We start from the raw sequence: 19,374 nt of genomic DNA, 5'->3' as shown, positions 1-19,374 counted from the left end.
TGCTCTTGATTGACTGCAGTCGACATTTTAATTGAACCAAATAATTGTAATTTATTAATGAAATTGGTGGACTGATTAATGTTGTGGGCGTAACTGGTACATTTGTCAGAGAGCAAAGACTGCCGTCTAACCCTGGGAAGCACTTTGCAAAACAAAACAAAACAAAACAAAAAACCACATTGTTGTCTTAGAATTTCATGTTGGTAGCTTTGATGATACTGTCCATCCATCTCATCCCCTTCTCCTCTTGCCTTCACACTTTCCCAACATCAGGGTCTTTTTCAGGGAGTCTTCTCTTCTCATGAGATGGCCAAAGTATTGGAGCCTCAGCTTCAGGGTCTGTCCTTCCAGTGAGCGCTCAGGGTTGATTTCCTTCAGAACTGATAGGTTTGATCATCTTGCAGTCCAGGGGACTCTCAAGAGTCTCCTCCAGCACAATTCAAAAGGATCAATTCTTCTGTGACTAAAAGTGGCTTAATGCTGGCATTTTATTTGGAACAGCTTTTGAGCAGAATTCTCCCTGTGTTATTTTCTAGCTTTTAGAGACCACTTGGGTTTCTTTCATCACACTGTTTCTATTGAAGCAGTTGCTGGTGAATGCTATCAGCTGCTACCTCCCTTGGTTTATTTTTAGTGTCAGCTATAATGATTTTATCCTCGTCATATTTTCTCCAAGGTCTCCCTTCTCAGATACTTGACTAGCTTGTACTCCCCTTTTAATATTGTCTTTGATAGTCTGTTAATGAATTCATTCCATTATGATTGCAATTTATAGCAATTTATCCACTTCTAGGATTTTTATTTGTTGCTTTGGAAATGAACCTGTGATATGGTTGTTGTTGAGTTGTTGTTGTTGTTGTTGTTGTTTGGAGAATGTTGAATGGGAGAATTCCCTGGAAAAAAATACTTGAACATTTTACAGTACCTTAAATAAGATGTCACTTGATTTAGCATAAATATTTGTTTGACTTACCAAGTAAAAATTTTAAATGTATTTGGGGGAGAATATAGAGGAAAAATAGCACATTTCTGTGGCTTATATACTATTTTCAAACAAATTAACATGTTTGTGTGAGAATGACTTTTGATTGAAAGCTGGCCTTGACATTTTTATAGGAAAATGTGTATCACTAAAGTTTTTTGTTTAAATTTAAAGGGAAAAGACACTGACTAGAGTTGGTACAGTAATTTTAGTGAACTGCACCTACAGTAGTACACAGCAGCTGTCAACCCATCTACAGCTTAACTTTCTTCCACTTCAGGCTGCTTCTGGCTTCACTGTCAGCGTCTTTATGATCAGTTGCACCAGTTTCAGTTTGAGGCATTCAATGTGAATTTTATTAGAACAATTAAAAAACAGGTAGGTTTATGCAAAAATAAAGTTCTGGAAAATCCTTTATTGTGATTGGAAAAGTCTGCATTGTTCTTGTCTGAAATAATGTGTTGCCTTTCCCACAAACTTAATACTTTGAAGTACACTTCTCCCTTCAACCACGCTGGGGTTAGGGGCACCAGATTCCAGACTCTCTCTCTCTCTCTCTCTCTCTCTCTCTCTCTCTCTCTCTCTCTCTCTCTCTCTCTCACACACACACACACACACACACACACACACACACACAGAGAGAGAGAGAGAGAGAGAGAGAGAGAGAGAGAGAGAGACCAACAACAACAGACAACAGACAACAACAGACAACAACAACAGGAAGACCCTAGGTGATCTCAAGACTCAGTAACTTTCTCAGACCACTTCTTGGAGATGAACAGAAGCACAGTATTGAATGGTTGATGGGGAGAAACAGTATATAAATGAAAACTGTGCTGCTCACATCTGTGAAATTCAAGAGAGAAGTGTATTTTCTGAATGGTACTGCAGTTTCTGTTACTTAGGTTTGTCAAAGATTGAACTTCATTGGTGTTGTACCCACCGCTTCCCATAAAATCATTTAAGGTAGAATGACACTGTGGGTAGCTCTGGCTTTTTATGCAGTTGAGCAGTTGCAGGTTAACATCATGGGGTGGGGAGGCCCTATTTGACTTTTTTTTCTTTCCAGCTAATTGCATATCCAGAATTCTTTCTCCTGTTACTTTCCCCCCTCCCCCTATAACATCACAGATATTTTTAGCAGCAGTCTTAATATAGTGTGTCAAAATAGTTATTGGCCGAAATCCTGTAGCAACAGAACGCAAACAGCATAATGTTCATTCACTTCCAGCTGGCAATTGAAGAGTTACCACTGCCATTCTCAGAGGCACATGTAGAGGATTGTAGTCACTTCCTTCTTGCCTGCCTGCCTGCCTTTCTGGGGTGTGTACTGTTTTTCCATACAGTATGCTTTCCACCAGAACAGCACAAAACTTATTTCTATTTATATTTTCAGAGCTTTGAAGAAAAGTGCCATGCTGTGGGGCTTAAGTGAGCTATTATCCAAAATGTGATATAGACACTATGTGAATCAATTCCAAATGCCTTTAAAACCATTAAAATAATTGCCTAATCTGCAGATGACAATGATATCCAGTTGTTGAGGAGAACCCGATGGGAGGGTTTTCACATTATTATTATTATTATAATTAGACCATTAGATTATTATAATTAGAGTTTTCAGGTTACTATTATAATTAGATCAAGGGATACATGCAGTTTCTGCATACAATATGTTTTAAAATGTTTTAATATAAAAGTAAATAAACATACTCATTTCTACAGCTTGTGACTGAAGCTGGCAGTGATGCTAACTTATCACCAATGAGGAAAATGCCCCATTCTTCCTTTATGTTGAAAACACAACCAATGTGTTGTTTCTGGCAAAAAGGATAAACCTTGAGAAACGTGTGACTGAAGCCATTGACGTCTTCATAGATAAAGTCTGTGCCAGCCCACAGAACTTGATAATATTTATAGAAATAGTACTGGTACAGCAGGAAGCCTACTGTGCATGATGTAGGGGGAATCAGATATTCCCTAGTGGTGTCAAATAACAACTCAGTAACTATTTGTTTTGTTTGAAGTGACAGACTTGTGAAGGAAATGGATTGTGGTAACGATGGTATAAAAAGATGCAAGTAAATTAAGTGTCTTCCTAAACGTGGGCATAGGAAGCGGACAGTTGTGGGTTCTTACTGTTTGTATAGCTATAGGAAGTGATATTTTTTTAAAAAAAAATATGGTAGTCCAGTGAAACATGTTCGTACTAGAGTACAAAAAAACAAACCAAAAGTTACCAAATTGTTCATGAATGTCAGGATTGAATGCACTTGCATGGCACTGACATGGAATAGAGTATGATCAGGCAAAACTAAGATGGGTTTAACTCTTTACCATTGAAATAAATGGGCAATAAAAGGGTTGAGTCTGGGTTGTTTTTTGGCTGTTGTCAGGTTCAGGATCATTGCCATGAGCGGAGAGGATGGTTATGGTTTTCACACCTTTTTTTTTATTTAAAGTTGTGTAATTTTCTCACACAAGAGTTGGAGATATCTTCGCTTCAGTTGGCCTGTACTAATAATTAGAACACATGTGTGTATGCTTTATGCAGGTATTGTTTAAAACAGTTTTAGCCTGCTCTTCAGCTGGTGCCGATGAGATTCCACCCAGCCTTTTTTTGGAAAAAAGTCACCCAAATATATTGGAGAGGGAGTATAAATTTTGAAACAAAAAGTAGGAATTTAAGTCTTCCTTACCTGCATTTGCTAGACCTGATCTGGACTGCAATGTTCCCAAGGAGTGAAAAAGGACCTTAAACTGCACAATATGTGTTTAATGTAGTTTAATCTTCAGTGGTCTAGTACAAATGTACTGAGAAGTTAGTTTGGCTCTTGGCTCTTCTAAATTTTTTATTTTTAATTCCTTTTAAATAATTGATGCTTCTGTGTGGATCACATTTACTCAGAAGAACGCCATTGAGCTCAGTTAATTTTGTGGCAAACTTGTTTTGGATTGCATCAGGCCAATCCTTTACATGTTTATTCAGAGGTGAGTCACACTGTATTCAGTGGAAATCTTTCCTTAGTAAATGCATTTAGGATTGCAGCATTAAACATGTTAGATTACTAATTGTTGTTGCAGTTATGTGTTCTTATGTACTGCCAAGTCACTTCTAAGTAATGACAACCCTAGTAGAGTTTTCAGAGTATGTGAGATGTCCAAGGAGTGGTTGACCAATGCTTCCAGTGAGTTTCAGTAGCCAGACACAAATCTGAGACCATCTCTCCTGAGTTTTAGTCCAACACTCTATACACTATGCCAGACTGGCTTTCCTCAGACTAGACTACTAATATCAGGTGCTTGTTAAAGGAGTGGAGCTAATGCAGGCATGTGTGATTTGCATATTGAGGGTTGCATGTGCAATCTCAGGCATCCCCTGTAGATGTCTCCAAGTAGGGCTAAGAAAAACTGCCTGATGTCTTGGAGAGCTGCTGCTGTGTTTCCCCCAAAACAAGACAGGGTCTTATAGTCATTTTTGCTCCAAAAATGCATTAGGGCTTATTTTCAGAGGATGTTTTATTTTTTCATGTACAACAATCTACATTTATTCAAATACAGTCATGTCATCTTCTGCTTGCTGCACAAGGGTGGAGGGCGGGGTTTCACTTACCGGGCTTATTTTTGGGATAGGGCTTATATTACAAGCATCCTGAAAAATCCTGCTAGGGCTTATTTTCAGGTTAGGTCTTATTTTGGGGGAAACAGGGTAGAGTCAGTAGTACTGGGCTAGATGAACTAGGGCTGTAATTTCCTTATAAGGTATGTTCCTATGTCGATACTTACATTGTAGGGTTTTGATTTCTCACCCACTCCCATCCATGTAAAGTTTGAGATGGGTACAGATTTTGAATCCCTCCCTCCCCTTTGAAATCAGTGTTTCCCAAAGTTGGGTCCCCAGATGTTTTTGGACAAAAACACAGAGAAACCTTCACCACTCGCTGTGCTGGCCAGAATTTCTGTAGGTTGTAGTCCAAGGAGGTCTGGAGACCCAAGATTGGGAGACACTGTTCTAAATAGATTTGCAACCTGCAGATTATCAGCTAAATATTTGACTGTATTGTGAGCTCTTCCTAGATCTGCAGAATGGAGAGATCTTAGGGTACAAATACATACTCAGATAGTGCTGCCATAGAGACCTGATTGAGAGGCACTTTGTGTGTTGTTTGCCTCTGAGTAGCACTGGTGCCAGCTTCCGGTTGTTTCTTAAGTTCTGTTTTAGAACAATGGCATAGCTAAAGGACTTCCAGAGGCTAGTCTGAGTTTGCCAATTTCTATTAGCCCATTATACCCAGTCTCCTTTCTGTAGGGAGATTAGCAAGTAGCTGAGTGGTTAGATGAGTGACTAGAAGATGTACAGAAAGGAAAGCACTTTTTTTAAAAAAATGTAGAGATCGTATTCTAGGATGCATTGTACGTATTAGGAAATTTCAAGCTAATTTAAACCTCAGAGCAGTCTCTTCGTTATCCTTTGACACCCTTCATTGGGAGAAACACAGGACATAGATAAAGTAAATAATTGCATAAAGCAGAATTTGCAAATGTTACATTTTGGAGTAAAATTCTGAGAATCCTTGATGGCTGCATTTGGGTGGATTCTGGGACTTGTAGTCCAAAAAGTAACTTCTCTGAGTGCTGCACCTGGATGTGTTCCACTTTGTAGGCCAAGAAAACACAGGAGAATTCCCCCTCCTCATTTTTTTGTGTGGGAATCTGGGATACATGGTTGGGAATTCGGAAGTCTGATCAGGTAAGAGTGTTAATCAGATAAAATGTTGGATTCCTAAGTTTCTTCCATGTAGGCTTTCCCCCCTTAACATATATCTCCTTGTATGCTGAGGCAAACACACACTACTTGTTATATGTTAGAGATTATGAGAAAGAGGAATCTTTGATCATGAGAGTCTAAAGAAAGGGCATTGCTTTGATTTTGCAATACACTTCAGTCTGCCTATACCTTGTCTGAGTAAATTTACTTTAAACATATCAAACTGTTGTACATTTCAAACAGGAGAACTTGTAACTGATACTAGCCAATACGTGCTTGTGACTCTTGCCTTTCCCCATTTCTTATAGCACCCATTAGCAATGAAAGTCTCAGTTGTTGTGAGCTAGGGATAGTAGTTTATAGGCAAAAGCTGTGTTGTCTCAGTGATGCTGAAATGTACTTTCATCATCGCTGAAGCTTTGTAGAAAAGAAAAACACTGATCGTTCTGCAGCCTATAAGCTCTCTGGGTCAATATATGTAGGGTGAAAAGATGTGTATCTTCTTCCTCTTATGGTACTCTAGGGGCAGAATTGCAGTGAATACCCTGCAATAGCTGAACGGTCAATTTTCAATTTAAAATTACATTCTGGGGGGGAAACCCAACCCTTTAGGCCTAGTATTAAACAATGTACTGGGGTCCCATGAGCACAGGGGAAATGTGAGCACTGAACATCAGTCAAAGTGGTAAGTATTGTACTGTCCTTAAGATTTGGCAATGGGTACAAGTAACATTTCTGACTCCAAAGCATACAGTATATCTGAGTGGGGCCCATATGATAAATCAGACGTTTAAGCAATTTACTGCCTGCTTTTGTATTTACAGAGAATAGTGCTCTAAAGGTCAGGAAAGCTTCCTTGATAACATAATGCAGTGAGGTGTAACTGCATCAAATCCTGGGGGTTGTAGAGTAGCTTAGGAGAAATAATTATGCTTGGTAATGGGTAATTACAGATAATAGCTCTTTTTGGGGGTGGTGGAAAAAACCTACCACCTTGTTTGGAATGAATATTGCGTAGCACATTAACTTTATGGTTATATACGAGCACTGAAACAGCATAAGAGTCAAATAGATGTTTTTAAAGGCAGGTTATTTAGGGGAACTTTAGTCTTTCCCCCATTTGGTTGAGAAAACAACCTTGATGCCTCAAGAAATCTGGCTCACAGTGGGGTCCTGGAGAGCAGAAATTGCTCTGTTATGATAGGTCTAGTGGGAGAAACATACTGTTCCACCGCTTTCTGATTATGGATTTAGGGAGTGAATTCACACCAGCCTCATTCAAGGCTCTTGTTCAACCTCAAAGGCAAGCCTGGCCTGTTATGAGGGAGGGAGGATGCATTCAGTTGAGAGGAGGGGACCTGAAAATTGCTGAGTCGAGATCTGAATGTCTGTGATCTGAAAAACAGCATTGCAAGCAAGGATAATAGCTGCCAGTTAAGAAGTCATTGAGGAATGGTAGTTTGATTTTGTTTTTATCAAACTTGGCCAGCAGAGCATTTTTCTTATAACTTGGAAATAGTGGTTGAAATCCTGTTGCTTAGCATAATTACAACTGGAATAGACCCATCTGAATCAGTGGAATTTACAGAAGAGTTGACTCACCAAATCCCCACTGATTTAGTGGGCCCTACTCAGTTGCAACTTAACACTAAGCAGCAGGAGACAACAGGTTACAAGCATTGTAGCAACATTGCCTGTGACTTATTTCTATAAGGGTAGGTAACAAAGAGGTAATGGTGGCCTCTCTTAGCCATGTACTCACATTAATACTATAAGGTGAGGGTTTGGGTGTGCGTGAAATCAGTAACATTTATGTTTTGCCCTCATTTTTTCTGGAATGTGGGCCCTTGGGAGTGGCCGTTTGAATCCAGGTCTCCTGAATCCTTGTTGGACACTCCATCCACTATATAGCACATTGACTTTCAGAGCTTATATGGCAGAAATTCAGTACTGCAGAAGCTTAATGGTAACAGTTGATGTAATAGGTATCTGAAAGTAGCATTCCAAGCTTGGCTAACATTTTACCAAACTTGGAATCTTTCAACTTTGAAAAAAAGAGAGTTGTAATCCCCAGGTTCATTCATTCATAAGGGACTGTTGTAGAAAACACTTCACTCTCTACAGTAGTTTGGTTTTCCATGCATCTGACAAACATTCAGTACTGTGGTGAAACAGTTGCCACCTAGTCATGTACTGTACTCCAACAGAAGCTGTGTAGTACCATTGGACAATACCATAAATGTAGTGTAGATTAGAGTGTGTGAATCTTGCAGCCTTTCACTCAGAAAGAAGCTTAGGGAATAAATCCCTCTTTTTGTTCTTGTAGCAAAAATTTTCTATGTGAATTTTTTCACCCTAAGAAATGTTACAGGAAATCTTACGGAATTTTTTGCCTGTTTGTTAATGGAAGAAATGGCTGTCTCTGCAGGATTAGTACAATTATTTTATGAGTGGCGTCTTTCTGAGTGGGATTCACTTGGAAAAAGTAGAAGAAACACCAAGCTGCACAGGATTATTATAACACTGTTCAGAACAGCATCTTTCCTGTGCAGGATTCACTGGAAAGGGGAGAAGAAATACCAAACTGGACAGGATTCTTACAGTTATTTTGCAGAATGACCTCTCTCCTGTACAAGGAGATACGCAGTTTCCTGCATAGAATAAGTGAAAAAAATAAAAATGTTAAGAAGAAGAAATCTTATTGTAATGGGGAAGTCTTGGTGGGAAATCTTGCCATGGTGAGACTTGAATCACAGAGAAAGAGAAAAATCTGCAATTAAAAACATAGAGCAAAGTGTTCTGCCTAAATACCAGCCATAGTGCTTAAAGCTCTGTCTGGGCAATTTATAATTTAATTATACAGGCTGCACATTGCCTTCCCCCCTTGAGTTGGGTACTCAATTTACTGACCTTGTCTGAGTCAACTTTGAGCCCGCTACCTGAATCCGCTGGGATCAAACCAGGTCACGAGAAGAGTTTTCACTGCAGTGCAGCAGTTTAACCACTGTGCTACAAGGCTTATTATTTGAATACTTGCCACATTCTTAGTCTATCTGGTGTCACAGTTATATTTTCCTTAGAAATAAACCATCCCCTCTGGAAATGAATGATTACAAACTACTTGTTAATGTGTTGTATGCCTAAAACCTTTTGTAGAACATGGAAAGATCAATAGCAGTGTTTATCATAAGATGCATTGATCTGGAATGAAAGATTGAGGCCTGTAGTTCACATCTGAGGAAAATGGACAAGAAATGTAATGAAGATGTTGTTTGAGTGTATGAATATGCATAAAATTAAAGTGTAATTTTTTCCCTTCAAACCATCTCTTAGACTACTGGAAATACTATCTTTTATTTCACTTACTTTCTTGTCTAAAACAACATAGGTTTCCTATGTCCTTTTATGTAATTTCAAAATCTTGTTTCTAGTCTTGGAATCTTTTGATTTTTCATCTCTTTAAAATATTTTCCACATCTCTGCCATCTTGAGTTAACTTGTTCTTTTTATGTGCCTACACATTTTATCTAAGGTTCCTTATAATATATGTAGCTACTTATTATGAAGCAGTATGAACCAGTATTTCTTCTCACTACTTGTTTTCTTAAAATTGTGATTTTATGTATTTCTGTATTTATCTTTCTTGACCAGTTCTGTCCTAAATGGAGCATTGCTGACCAATTTCTTCTTGCGTAGAAGGTGGTCTGTATCAGGATTTGTCACAAGTAGATAAGGTTCTGCTTTGAGATTATGAGGGGCTTTGCAGATAATCAAGGTTTTCCATTCACAATTTAACAATCAGAGCATTAATAGGCTTTCCGAAATTAGGCTGCTAAAATGAGGGTTGGGGGTGGGCAGCAGCTCATATTTGTGTGTAACAACTGTGAACTCAGTTCTGGAATGGAAAACAAAAAGGAACCTGTGCCTTTAATTTGAAGTTTATGCCCTCTTCTCCCCTTCACTTGTTTTGCATCTGCCTCTGGATAGTGAATCTTGAGATTCAAGTTAGTTATGTAAATACATCATGCACTTTTGAAGTCTGCTTGCCTCTGATCTATATCGCTAGTAAGATTCTCTTGCTTTGCCATTCACGTTTTAGGGGTGCCTGGCTTTTTTGTTGGAAACATGCATATTGTACTCAGACTGCAGATATGCCTTCATGATTTATAGCAAGTGAATTAGCCACAAGTTGCCTGGAATGATTGTGTTCATTGATTGCAGCTGGTCTTCAATTTAAACTGTGGCACTTTTGTTGAAATCTTTAATACATTGCACTATTGACAGTTTAGGAGCTATGGCATTGCCAAGATTGGAATGCAGTTTGATTTCACAGGAGAGTCTCGTAGAATAAAAATATTGCTTTTTTTTCCCCAGTTAACTTTCAGGCATCTTTAAATCATACTAGAACTTAGTTGTATGGTGCCTCAACACATCAACCACTCATTCCCATGGTAGGATGAGTGCCTCCCCAAACTTCTGGTGGGAGGTGCCCCACATCCTCATGCATAAGCCGCCCGTGCCTGAAATGCAGACACAGAAAGAAAATGATACATATCCTTCATCTACCAACCCTAAAATCAAGTATCAGTAACTTCCAAGATTAATGTGTGAAGTCTGCAGTATCCATAGAATGCATTTTTCCTTTTATAGTATCCTTTTGAAAATTCCACATTCTATCCACAGAAGTATGTGCTACGTTTCATGATCTTCCCTAAAAGAATAACGCTTCTTTCTTTTCCTTCATTATGTACAGATATTATATCTGTTTTTACAGCTTGTTTCTGCCATACTCACTTGGCTTCCTTCAAATGCCAGAATGGAAAAATTGCTCCAGCAATTAAGCAGCTGAGGAGAGTATGGTTATTGTCCCATTTGCAAATCCTTTTATTTTGCTTTTGTTGTGGGAGCAGTGTGAAATTCATTGCTGTGTGAATTGTTCCTGTATCCGGAGCATTTTCAGCATCTCCTGCCTCAACCACACCATCTTGCAGAGTGGATAAAAATGTTTTTTTAATTTAAAAAAATCAATTTAAATCACGATTTCAATTAAAAATCAATTTTCAAATTTAAATTGGCAAAAAAATTGATTGGTGTGATTTAAATCAATTTGATTTAAATCACACAAGTCAATTTTTTTGGCAATTTAAATTTTAAAACTGATTTTTATTTTCAATTGTGATTTAATTTAAACCCACCCTGCCATCTTGTGAATTCCTTTATTTTAAATTATGTCTGTATTTCTTCAGTGCCATCTCCTGCCATGATGACCTCTAACCTGATTTCTGTTTGTTTTTAAGTGGGGATGGAAGGGAGGATGCTTGTCCCCACTGTTGTGTTATATGGTGATTTGGTGTATCAACTCCTCCTCCGGTTGGTTCAGGTGGGCCTACTCTAGCTGTGACTTACTGTGCTAAGCAACAAGATTTCAGCCACTGATACAGTAAAAACAATAGGTGGTGCTTTCAGTCTTGTCGTCTAAAAAGATGCAGTTCAAAACAAAAGAGATAAAGTGAGAAAGGGAAGCAAAAAGTGCAAGTTCCAAGGTTGAGGATCCTTGGACTGGTAGAATGAGTTGTGATTATTTGTTGTCAGGTTGTGACCATCCTGTTTGATTTATGGCGACCCTAATTGGATTATCAAAGTGTGTGAGATACATACGGAGTTGTGTTACCCTTACCACCCTCAGTACATTTCTGAGGCTGAATGGGATTTGAACCCCAGTTTCCTGAGTCCTTGTCCATCACTCTGTGCACTGTACACATTAGTGTTAGGGAAGGGCAAAGCCCAGGGGAGCATCCTGCTGTCTTTCCCATCCTCTCCCTCAGCCTTGTAGAATGGCTGCTGAGTTAGGTATTTTATAAATAAGTATAGCAGGAGGAGGAAGACTTGAGAGATTGGAAAGCGGTCTTTGGAGCACATCTGTTCTCCCTCACTTACACCCCTCTGCTCCTAGCTGTAGCATCTTGTCTATGGCTCAGAGGCTGTAGACAAATGATAACCCTTGTTTAATACTATGTACACACTTGTGCGTAGCTCAGCTGCAGGGCCAGAGGTTGGGAGTTTGATTCCCTGCTGTGCCTTGTAGGAAAAAAAGGGCAGCTTGTTTAGCCTTGGGCAAACTGCACCATCCTAGACAGCCCTCAGAAGAATAGAATGATAAACCAGCCATCAGTATTCTCTACCAAGAAAAGCCTATACCAAATAAAACTTGTGTGGCTTATAAAAGGGGTCAAAGGATTCTTATTGATTAGAATTGGAAACTGGTGTGCAATTGTTTTAAAATAAAAGAATCTATTGGGGGTATGGCAGGGCACAGGATATGTCGCAGCACAGGAGTACACTATTTGCAGGAAGGTCACAAATAATAATGCTTTTGTCTGTGTGACCAGATGTGATCTTTATTTGTGACATCTAGGATAGCACAGGAACAGGTTGTTTTAAGTTAATCCCTCTGCTTTTTTGCTCTCTTCTCAGGTTCTCTCCCATCTGCCACTCCTCCAGTTTTCACTCTGCAACTCAAGACAGAAATGTGCTCAGAAATAGAGCACAAAGTTTCTTAGAAATTGCTTCTGGTGTTCTTTGAACAACTGTGTGTTCTGTTCTTTTCAGAGGGACGGATGTTGATCCCGGACATTCCTTCCCTGTCCAGCAGAGGGCATCTGGAGAGCACATCTGATTTAGTCGTGGACTCCACCTACTACAGCAGCTTTTACCAGCCATCGTTGTATCCTTACTACAATAACCTCTACAACTACTCTCAGTACCAGATGGCTGTGGCCAGTGAAACCACCTCTGGAGAGATGGGGAGCCCACTGGTAGGATCTTCAGTTAAAAACAGCCTGCGAAGCCTCCCAGCAACCTATATGTCAAGCCAGTCAGGAAACCAGTGGCAGGTACTGGGTATATAAATAACCTGAGAGTGCTATAGACCCACGGCCTTATTTTAAAGCACTAGGGTTGCTTAAGGTTCTGTCAGCATCATTGGAGTTGCCTTAGCATCATGTTACACTAGTACAAAATCAGGCGTGTAGGCGTGAGATATGATATTGGGCAAAACAACTTTTCTTGAACTACAACTCCCAGAAACCCTTGGCTATGCCAGCTGGGCTGATGGAAACTGCGGCCCACCCTTATCTGAGCGCTCATCCCTTATTCAAGGGAGAGAGTACATAACGTTTCATCCATTGAACCTTTTTTTTTTTAGATGACGGTCTCTGTTTCTTATGGTTCCACACCATACTCTTACATATACAGGATTTCAAATCTCTCTGAGCAGCATCCAGAGTGACTTTACGTCACAAGACTTAAACACATTTCATGGTTGTCGATACTTTATAGTTTGCAAGGAAGTAGCTGGTGAAAGTATAGCGGTGAGAGGGTTGGACTAGATTCGGGCAGATTGTGGTTCAAGTTCACACTCCGCTGTGACGCTCCCTAAATGATCTTGGATGTGTCCATATTTTCTCAGACTGTGCAGGATGGAGGATCATATAATCTGCCTTGAGAACCTTAAAGGAAAGATGAGTACATTTTTACAGAAGCATAACCTGATATGTAAAAAGGAAGACGTGGTCAAAACTGATGTAAAATAGATCAGTAATAAGCTGAATAATAAGCAAGTAGTCACATTGTATTTATAGGCAGTATAGGTTGGTGTTTTTGCATTGTTGGGCTTAAGATCTGCTACCTTTTCTATGTTTAGAACATCCCAAGTTCCCCCAGACCTACCGGAATGGCCACCGGTCACCCCGAATGAGGTGGAAGAACTTATTAATACTTTGAAAACTGGGAAAGCGCCAGGTCCTGATGACATTCCATCCGAAATCCTCATAAGCAACCCCTCATGGTGGTCGGGGCCTTTATCCAACCTATTCACATTAATCAACCATTCAGGTCTTTTCCCTCACGCCTGGCTATCCTCAACTATTGTACCCATTTACAAAAAGGGCGACCCTGCCTCACCGAACAACTACAGACCAATAAGCCTCCTCTCATCCATTGGGAAGCTTTATTCCAAACTACTACTCAACAGACTCACAACCTGGGCACTTTCAAAAGCCCTCCCAGGCAGAGAACAAATAGGTTTCCGCCCAGGTGCCTCCACAGTTGACCACGCCTTCACACTATCCTTTCTCGCGGAAAAATACTCAGTTCATTATGGAGCCAGATTGTACACGGCCTTTATTGATCTTAGAGGAGCGTTTGACTCAATCAATAGGGACATACTGTGGAAGAAACTGTCCAATTGGGGGATCGACCCCCGCCTTCTCTTCCTGATCCAACGCCTTCACTCTTCCAACTCGTGCCGGATTCACCTCGATGGCGCAGGCTCCATGACCGACGAAATCCCTATCAACAAAGGAGTCCGCCAAGGGTGTATACTTGCCCCTTCACTTTTCAATCTATTCCTTGCAGATCTGCCTCCCGCTCTTCCTAGCTCTGGAACCTCCCCTCCCTCTCTCAATGGTGTCCCTGTACCTACTCTTCTTTATGCAGATGATGCAGTGCTGCTGTCTGTCACTAAACCTGGCCTCCGACTTCTGCTATCCTTTTTCCAAGAATACTGCTTCTCCAATGAATTATCAATCAATTCCGAGAAAACAGAAATCCTGGTTTTCTCGAAATCCTGGGCCCCGACAGCCTGGAAGATTGGTAATCTATCATTCCAGCAAGTCCAGACTTTCAAATATCTGGGGATCACCTTCCACTCCCGACTCAGCTGGACTCACCATTGTAAAGCTGCCATTTCGTCTGCCATGCCACATTTAAATGCAGTCGCCCGTTTCCACTTCAACAGTGGCAACCAGTACATTCCGGCTGCTCTCCATATATTTCAAATCAAAATCCTCTCCCAGCTGCTATATGGAGCCCCAACCTGGATCGAGGCTGCTAATCAAGACCTTGATAAAGTTGCTGCCTCCTTTCTCAGAAGGATTCTTGGAGTCCCAAACCTAATTAGATTGTCCACATTGATACTCGAATTAGGCATGCACCTTCCCTCTACTATCGCTTGGTCCCTAACCTTCAAGTTCTGGCTTAGACTACACCTCAATACCCAACCAGATTCCATACTCAATGACCTACTAAAAGATCCCTTTTCATCCAAGTGGTTCAATATTCTTGATGCTAAGCTCGCATCCTTGGACCTCCCCCCCGAATCTCTTTCAGACACCACCCTTCACAGAGCCCATCAAATCATCAAATCTAAACTCTGGCAACAGGAACTCAATTTATTATTCCCCAATTTAAATCCTATTTGTTCCCCTCACTTCTTCGGCCTTTCCCCTTCACTCGGTAGACCCTCAAACTATTTTAGTAAATTAATTAATCCAAGTAAAAGGAGGGCTTTTATGCTAGCAAGACTAAACATTTTCCCATCAGCTGTTCACTTTGGAAGATTTGCAAACATACCACGCATCAATAGACTTTGTCTCTCTTGCTCATCTGAGCCCGATACCCTAGACCACATATTATTCCGCTGCCCGACTCATCAACGTTTAAGAAACAATATCCTTGAACCCCTTCTGTCGTCCCTTTTTGTTTCCCTAGCTGACCCCCTCCCCACCCTTTTAAGCGATTACTCGGCGACCATCACTAGCGTGGTAGCGGATTTTCTTTTAGCGGTCTCCAAGTCAAAACCCCTGCCCCATCCTCCCCCCGCATCACCTTCCCAGTTCTTACCTTCACGACCGTCCTTCTTGGTTTGTAACACTATGACATAAATTGTTACTGCTCTTTTATCCCCTTTTAATGCCAATAAAGGTTTTAAGGAAAAAAAAAACATCCCAAGTATTCCAGAAGCCTAACTTCCATTTTTGAAACCCTGTCTCTTTTCAATATTTCTTCGCAACTCAGTTGTTTAGTTGCCGTTAAAAGGTAGTAATAAACTGATATGGTGGAATGCTTAGCAATCTTTGAGAGGGAGCATACGTTGTTCGTATGGAAGCCTTCAAGCTTTTGAATTTGTGATCAAGCAGAACAGAAAAGTTAAGAGTTTTATGCAAATCATTTTATACAGTTAGAAGTATTGACTGTAAATCAAATAACAACACTTTCTTGCACTCAATCCAGTAAAGACATCCTAGTCTTTGTCCATATGCTTCATCTTGAAAATGGATATATCGTAAAAAATGTGACGTGACATTGTCAGATCCTGCTTTTTCTTGTGTTCCTGCACTCACTGACATAACAAGTAGGACTGTATTTTTTTTACCTCACAAAGCAAAATAGGAGGGTGGCAGAATGGACCACAGCAACACTGGGGGAGGGATCACCATTTTTGAACAATTCTGAATCATTCTGGATTTTTTTTCCAGTCAGCAGCCATACTCTAATTTAGAAAATAGTTACTGTCTTGGGAGTCACCAAAATTGTAGAAAATATCAAGAGCTCTCTTCAGTATGCCTTTATGTTGCAGCCTTGTGCTGGGATTTTGAGTTTATTGAGTTCATTGGGGCTTAGTCCTTGGTAAACACCAACAAATAGAAAGTTGCTTTTGTAGACTATAACTCGCAGACCACATCTGACCATACTAGCTGTGGGATTCTGAGAACCATGAAGCTATAGTAAGCACATTTTTTCCACATTCTGGTAAATACATAAAGGATCGTGGCCACAGTCACTATGGCATGAATTAATGTTCCGGATGCTACAGTCAGGAATCTATCGAAATAGGAAATAGCTTTATAAAGCTTACCTAAACAGAAAACTAGCCCGTCCTGCAGAAGGCTCATCCCTGAGGTATGGATACTGAGTCTTCTCTATTGTTGTAAACATCATAATATCTTTCTAGCCAAGGACAGTGATCAAAGAAGGGTATCCCAAATCTTCAGATACTAAACCTTTCATTACTGCCTGTAAAGGATTCTGAAGCCTTATTTTAAATGTAATGTGGTAGAAAGTGCTATGTTCCCCTTTGAGTACTTCGGTTTTCATTTCCTTCCCACAATAATGGTAAAACAACTGCCTTGAATGGCTAAAATGGAAACTTAATTAGGTATATGGGATGATATATTACATTGTTAATTACAAGAGGTGTTGAGCTCGTTGACCTAAACAACTTGTGTGTGAAGGATTTTAAAAAAAAACAAGCAACAACATTTAAATGCCTTAGAATACAATCTTCGAAGGCATTTCACTGTTCAACTCAAAAAATGTTATGCTCCCCTCCATTACTCCTTTTGCCTTTGGTGTGGTCCTCTAATGCACTGGTTCTTAACCTTGGGTTACTCAGGAGTTTTGGACTGCAACTCCCAGAAGCCTTCACCACCAGCTGTCCTGACTGGGGTTTCTGGGAGTTGCAGTTCAAAAGCATCTGAGTAACAAAGGTTAAGAACCAGTGCTCTAATGGAACTCACCAAGATTTTTATATATGGCTGTGACCTCAACAAAGATAGTTATATGTGGAAATAGGTGGCCAAACTGGAAGTCTCATTTTGAACTCCATATGTTCCCTTGTCTTGGTTTCATTGACTCCTCACAAAATTTGTTGGAATCCACACAAAGCTGTTAAGAGGAATTAGCAGTGAAAAGTGTTTTCATGTACAAACATTTTTCACCATCTGGAAGCTGTGGCATTCAGATAAAGTTTTGTCCAGAGCTAAAAAGCCTCAATTTCATGGTTATTTTAGCTTGTAAACAGCTGATGTTTACTTATTGCCACTTCCTCTGCCTCTTAAGAGCCTGGGTGACTTCATAATTCAAAGAGAAAATGAAGAATATTAATTGTTTCACTTGTTTTGCATTTCTCCTAGTGTATGTGTAGAAGGATTCACAGAAATGGTGGACTAGTTTCTGATAAGACGGGATGGAACTGAGAAGATTGGGAAACAAGGAAAGGATCCAGATAGATTTGTGTAAAGTAAATTAAATAAAAGAAACAGGTAGCACAGGTAGCAACATTGTTGTCTTGAAAAGTCTTGCACAAAATATTTGCATGAAATAGGACACTAGAGAATCACCAGAGCCCAGGCTAAGACTGAACAGTTTACATATTTTTGGAATCAGTCCTAACTAGTTTGGAAAAAGAAACTGCCAGAATTTTAAATCTTGAAGTCCAGTATTAGGATTATATAAGATTCTCTCACCTAGTTCTGGCTTGCCATGCAGGGAGCATATCATACACTGTATTTATAAGATAGCCTTCATGATACAGATTTATGCTAAAAGTAACCTAATGTTTCTGATAGCTCAAGTGTGACATGAATAGAATCTATATTTCTTGGAGAAACTAATCTAAGCTGTTTATTTTCCAATGCTGCTGATAGGGCTATATCTCTTAATGTCACAGCGGTTGAGATTTTGATGGTAACATATTGTTTGTGGGTCACTGCTTTTGTCTAAAACAGTAGGTTAGAACAGAATAGCAAAGGTTAATTAAGTTTGTCTATCAAGGTGGGACAGATATGGATGATGCTTGGCTTTCTATTGTTGAATTCTGGGGAGACGTCCCATTGGAGAGGGGTGGACTCTTTTATTTCTTTCTGGGTGGAAACGAATTCAGCTTGTTTTAAAGCTAGAAGTGAGCTACTCTAAACAGTTCTTATGCCTTAGTTCTTAGCAGTATAAACCTATAGCATGGTAATTATGAAACTTCCACCCCTGCTTGAAGGTGCAGATCAAGAAGAAAAGACTTGTGGTCTTCAGATGTTGTTGGACTCTAGCTCTCATCATTCTTAGCCCTCATACATGTTGGAAATGGGTGATGGAGGTTTTAATCCAGCAACATCTGGAAGACTGCATGTTTGTCACCTTTCCTGTACAGTACAGAGAAAAGACTATGGAAACATCACAGTAAGTTTATTGGGGAAAGGAAGAAATCCTCTAATACATCATACCCCTCCCCCAAATGCAAGCAAAATGGAATATCTCATGAAGACCAGAAGTAAAACTTTCATATGAGTTAATGAACATTTGGAATTGAAGTCTGTGGAGAAGAAACACAGTGGGTAAACTGTGAAGTTGTATAATTAAAGAGAATACCTTCCCCATTCAGCTTCATCAGCTGCAGGTTATTAATACAGACATCTTCACTGGAAGGTGTCAAGGGTTGTATCATTTAGTAAGGAAATAAAATACATTCCTCATTTTACTCTTTTAAACTCTAGTGAGAGACCACCTGTGTTCTGAACATCAATACCTTTCTTCTCTGAAACAGTGTGTTGGCAAAACTAGTGGCATCTTCAGTTTGAGCTTTGCGTGTATGTATATTTGGTGCAATCTGTGATGCACAGGTCTACCTTTGCATGTGTTTCATGCTTACCCTGGCTCTCGGACAGAGAAAGAAGAATTTAAAATTTTAAAAATGCACTTGTTGTAGATACTTGGAATGCGTTTGTTTTTTCATCCAGTGACTGGAAGATGTAATTCAAGGCACGTTTTTCATTATAAAACCTTACAAGGACAAAGCTGTTATTTGTTCCCATAGTTCCTCCCCTCCCTGTGTGCAGAATTAATACTGTATTTTGGACACTCTTGTGACACAGCTGAGGGGAGAATTTTCAGTGTTTCTCAAGTTAAAAGGTAAGTAAATGCACAGCTCCTAGCATCCCTGTTTGGTAAATAACCTCGATCTCTGTCTGTAATACAGTGCTAAGGTCAAACATTTTTATGTTTGGCTGGTTCT

General features: G+C 39.8%; 1 protein-coding gene across 1 annotated transcript in view; it reads left to right on the top strand.

The window, feature by feature from the left end:
* The window catches only part of DMRT1 (doublesex and mab-3 related transcription factor 1), an 85,746-nt gene that overhangs the window by 19,775 nt on the left and 46,597 nt on the right, over positions 1 to 19,374 (top strand). Inside the window, exon 3 of the mRNA XM_020805666.3 lies at positions 12,360 to 12,643. Coding sequence (XP_020661325.1) covers positions 12,360 to 12,643 — 284 coding nt within the window. The remainder of the gene's footprint in view (positions 1 to 12,359; positions 12,644 to 19,374) is intronic.

This window comes from Pogona vitticeps, chromosome 2, assembly GCF_051106095.1.
Source record: "Pogona vitticeps strain Pit_001003342236 chromosome 2, PviZW2.1, whole genome shotgun sequence".
In the NCBI taxonomy this organism is placed as follows: domain Eukaryota; kingdom Metazoa; phylum Chordata; class Lepidosauria; order Squamata; family Agamidae; genus Pogona; species Pogona vitticeps.
Note: the sequence above shows the minus strand (reverse complement) of the source record. Positions and strands in the feature narration are given on the sequence as shown.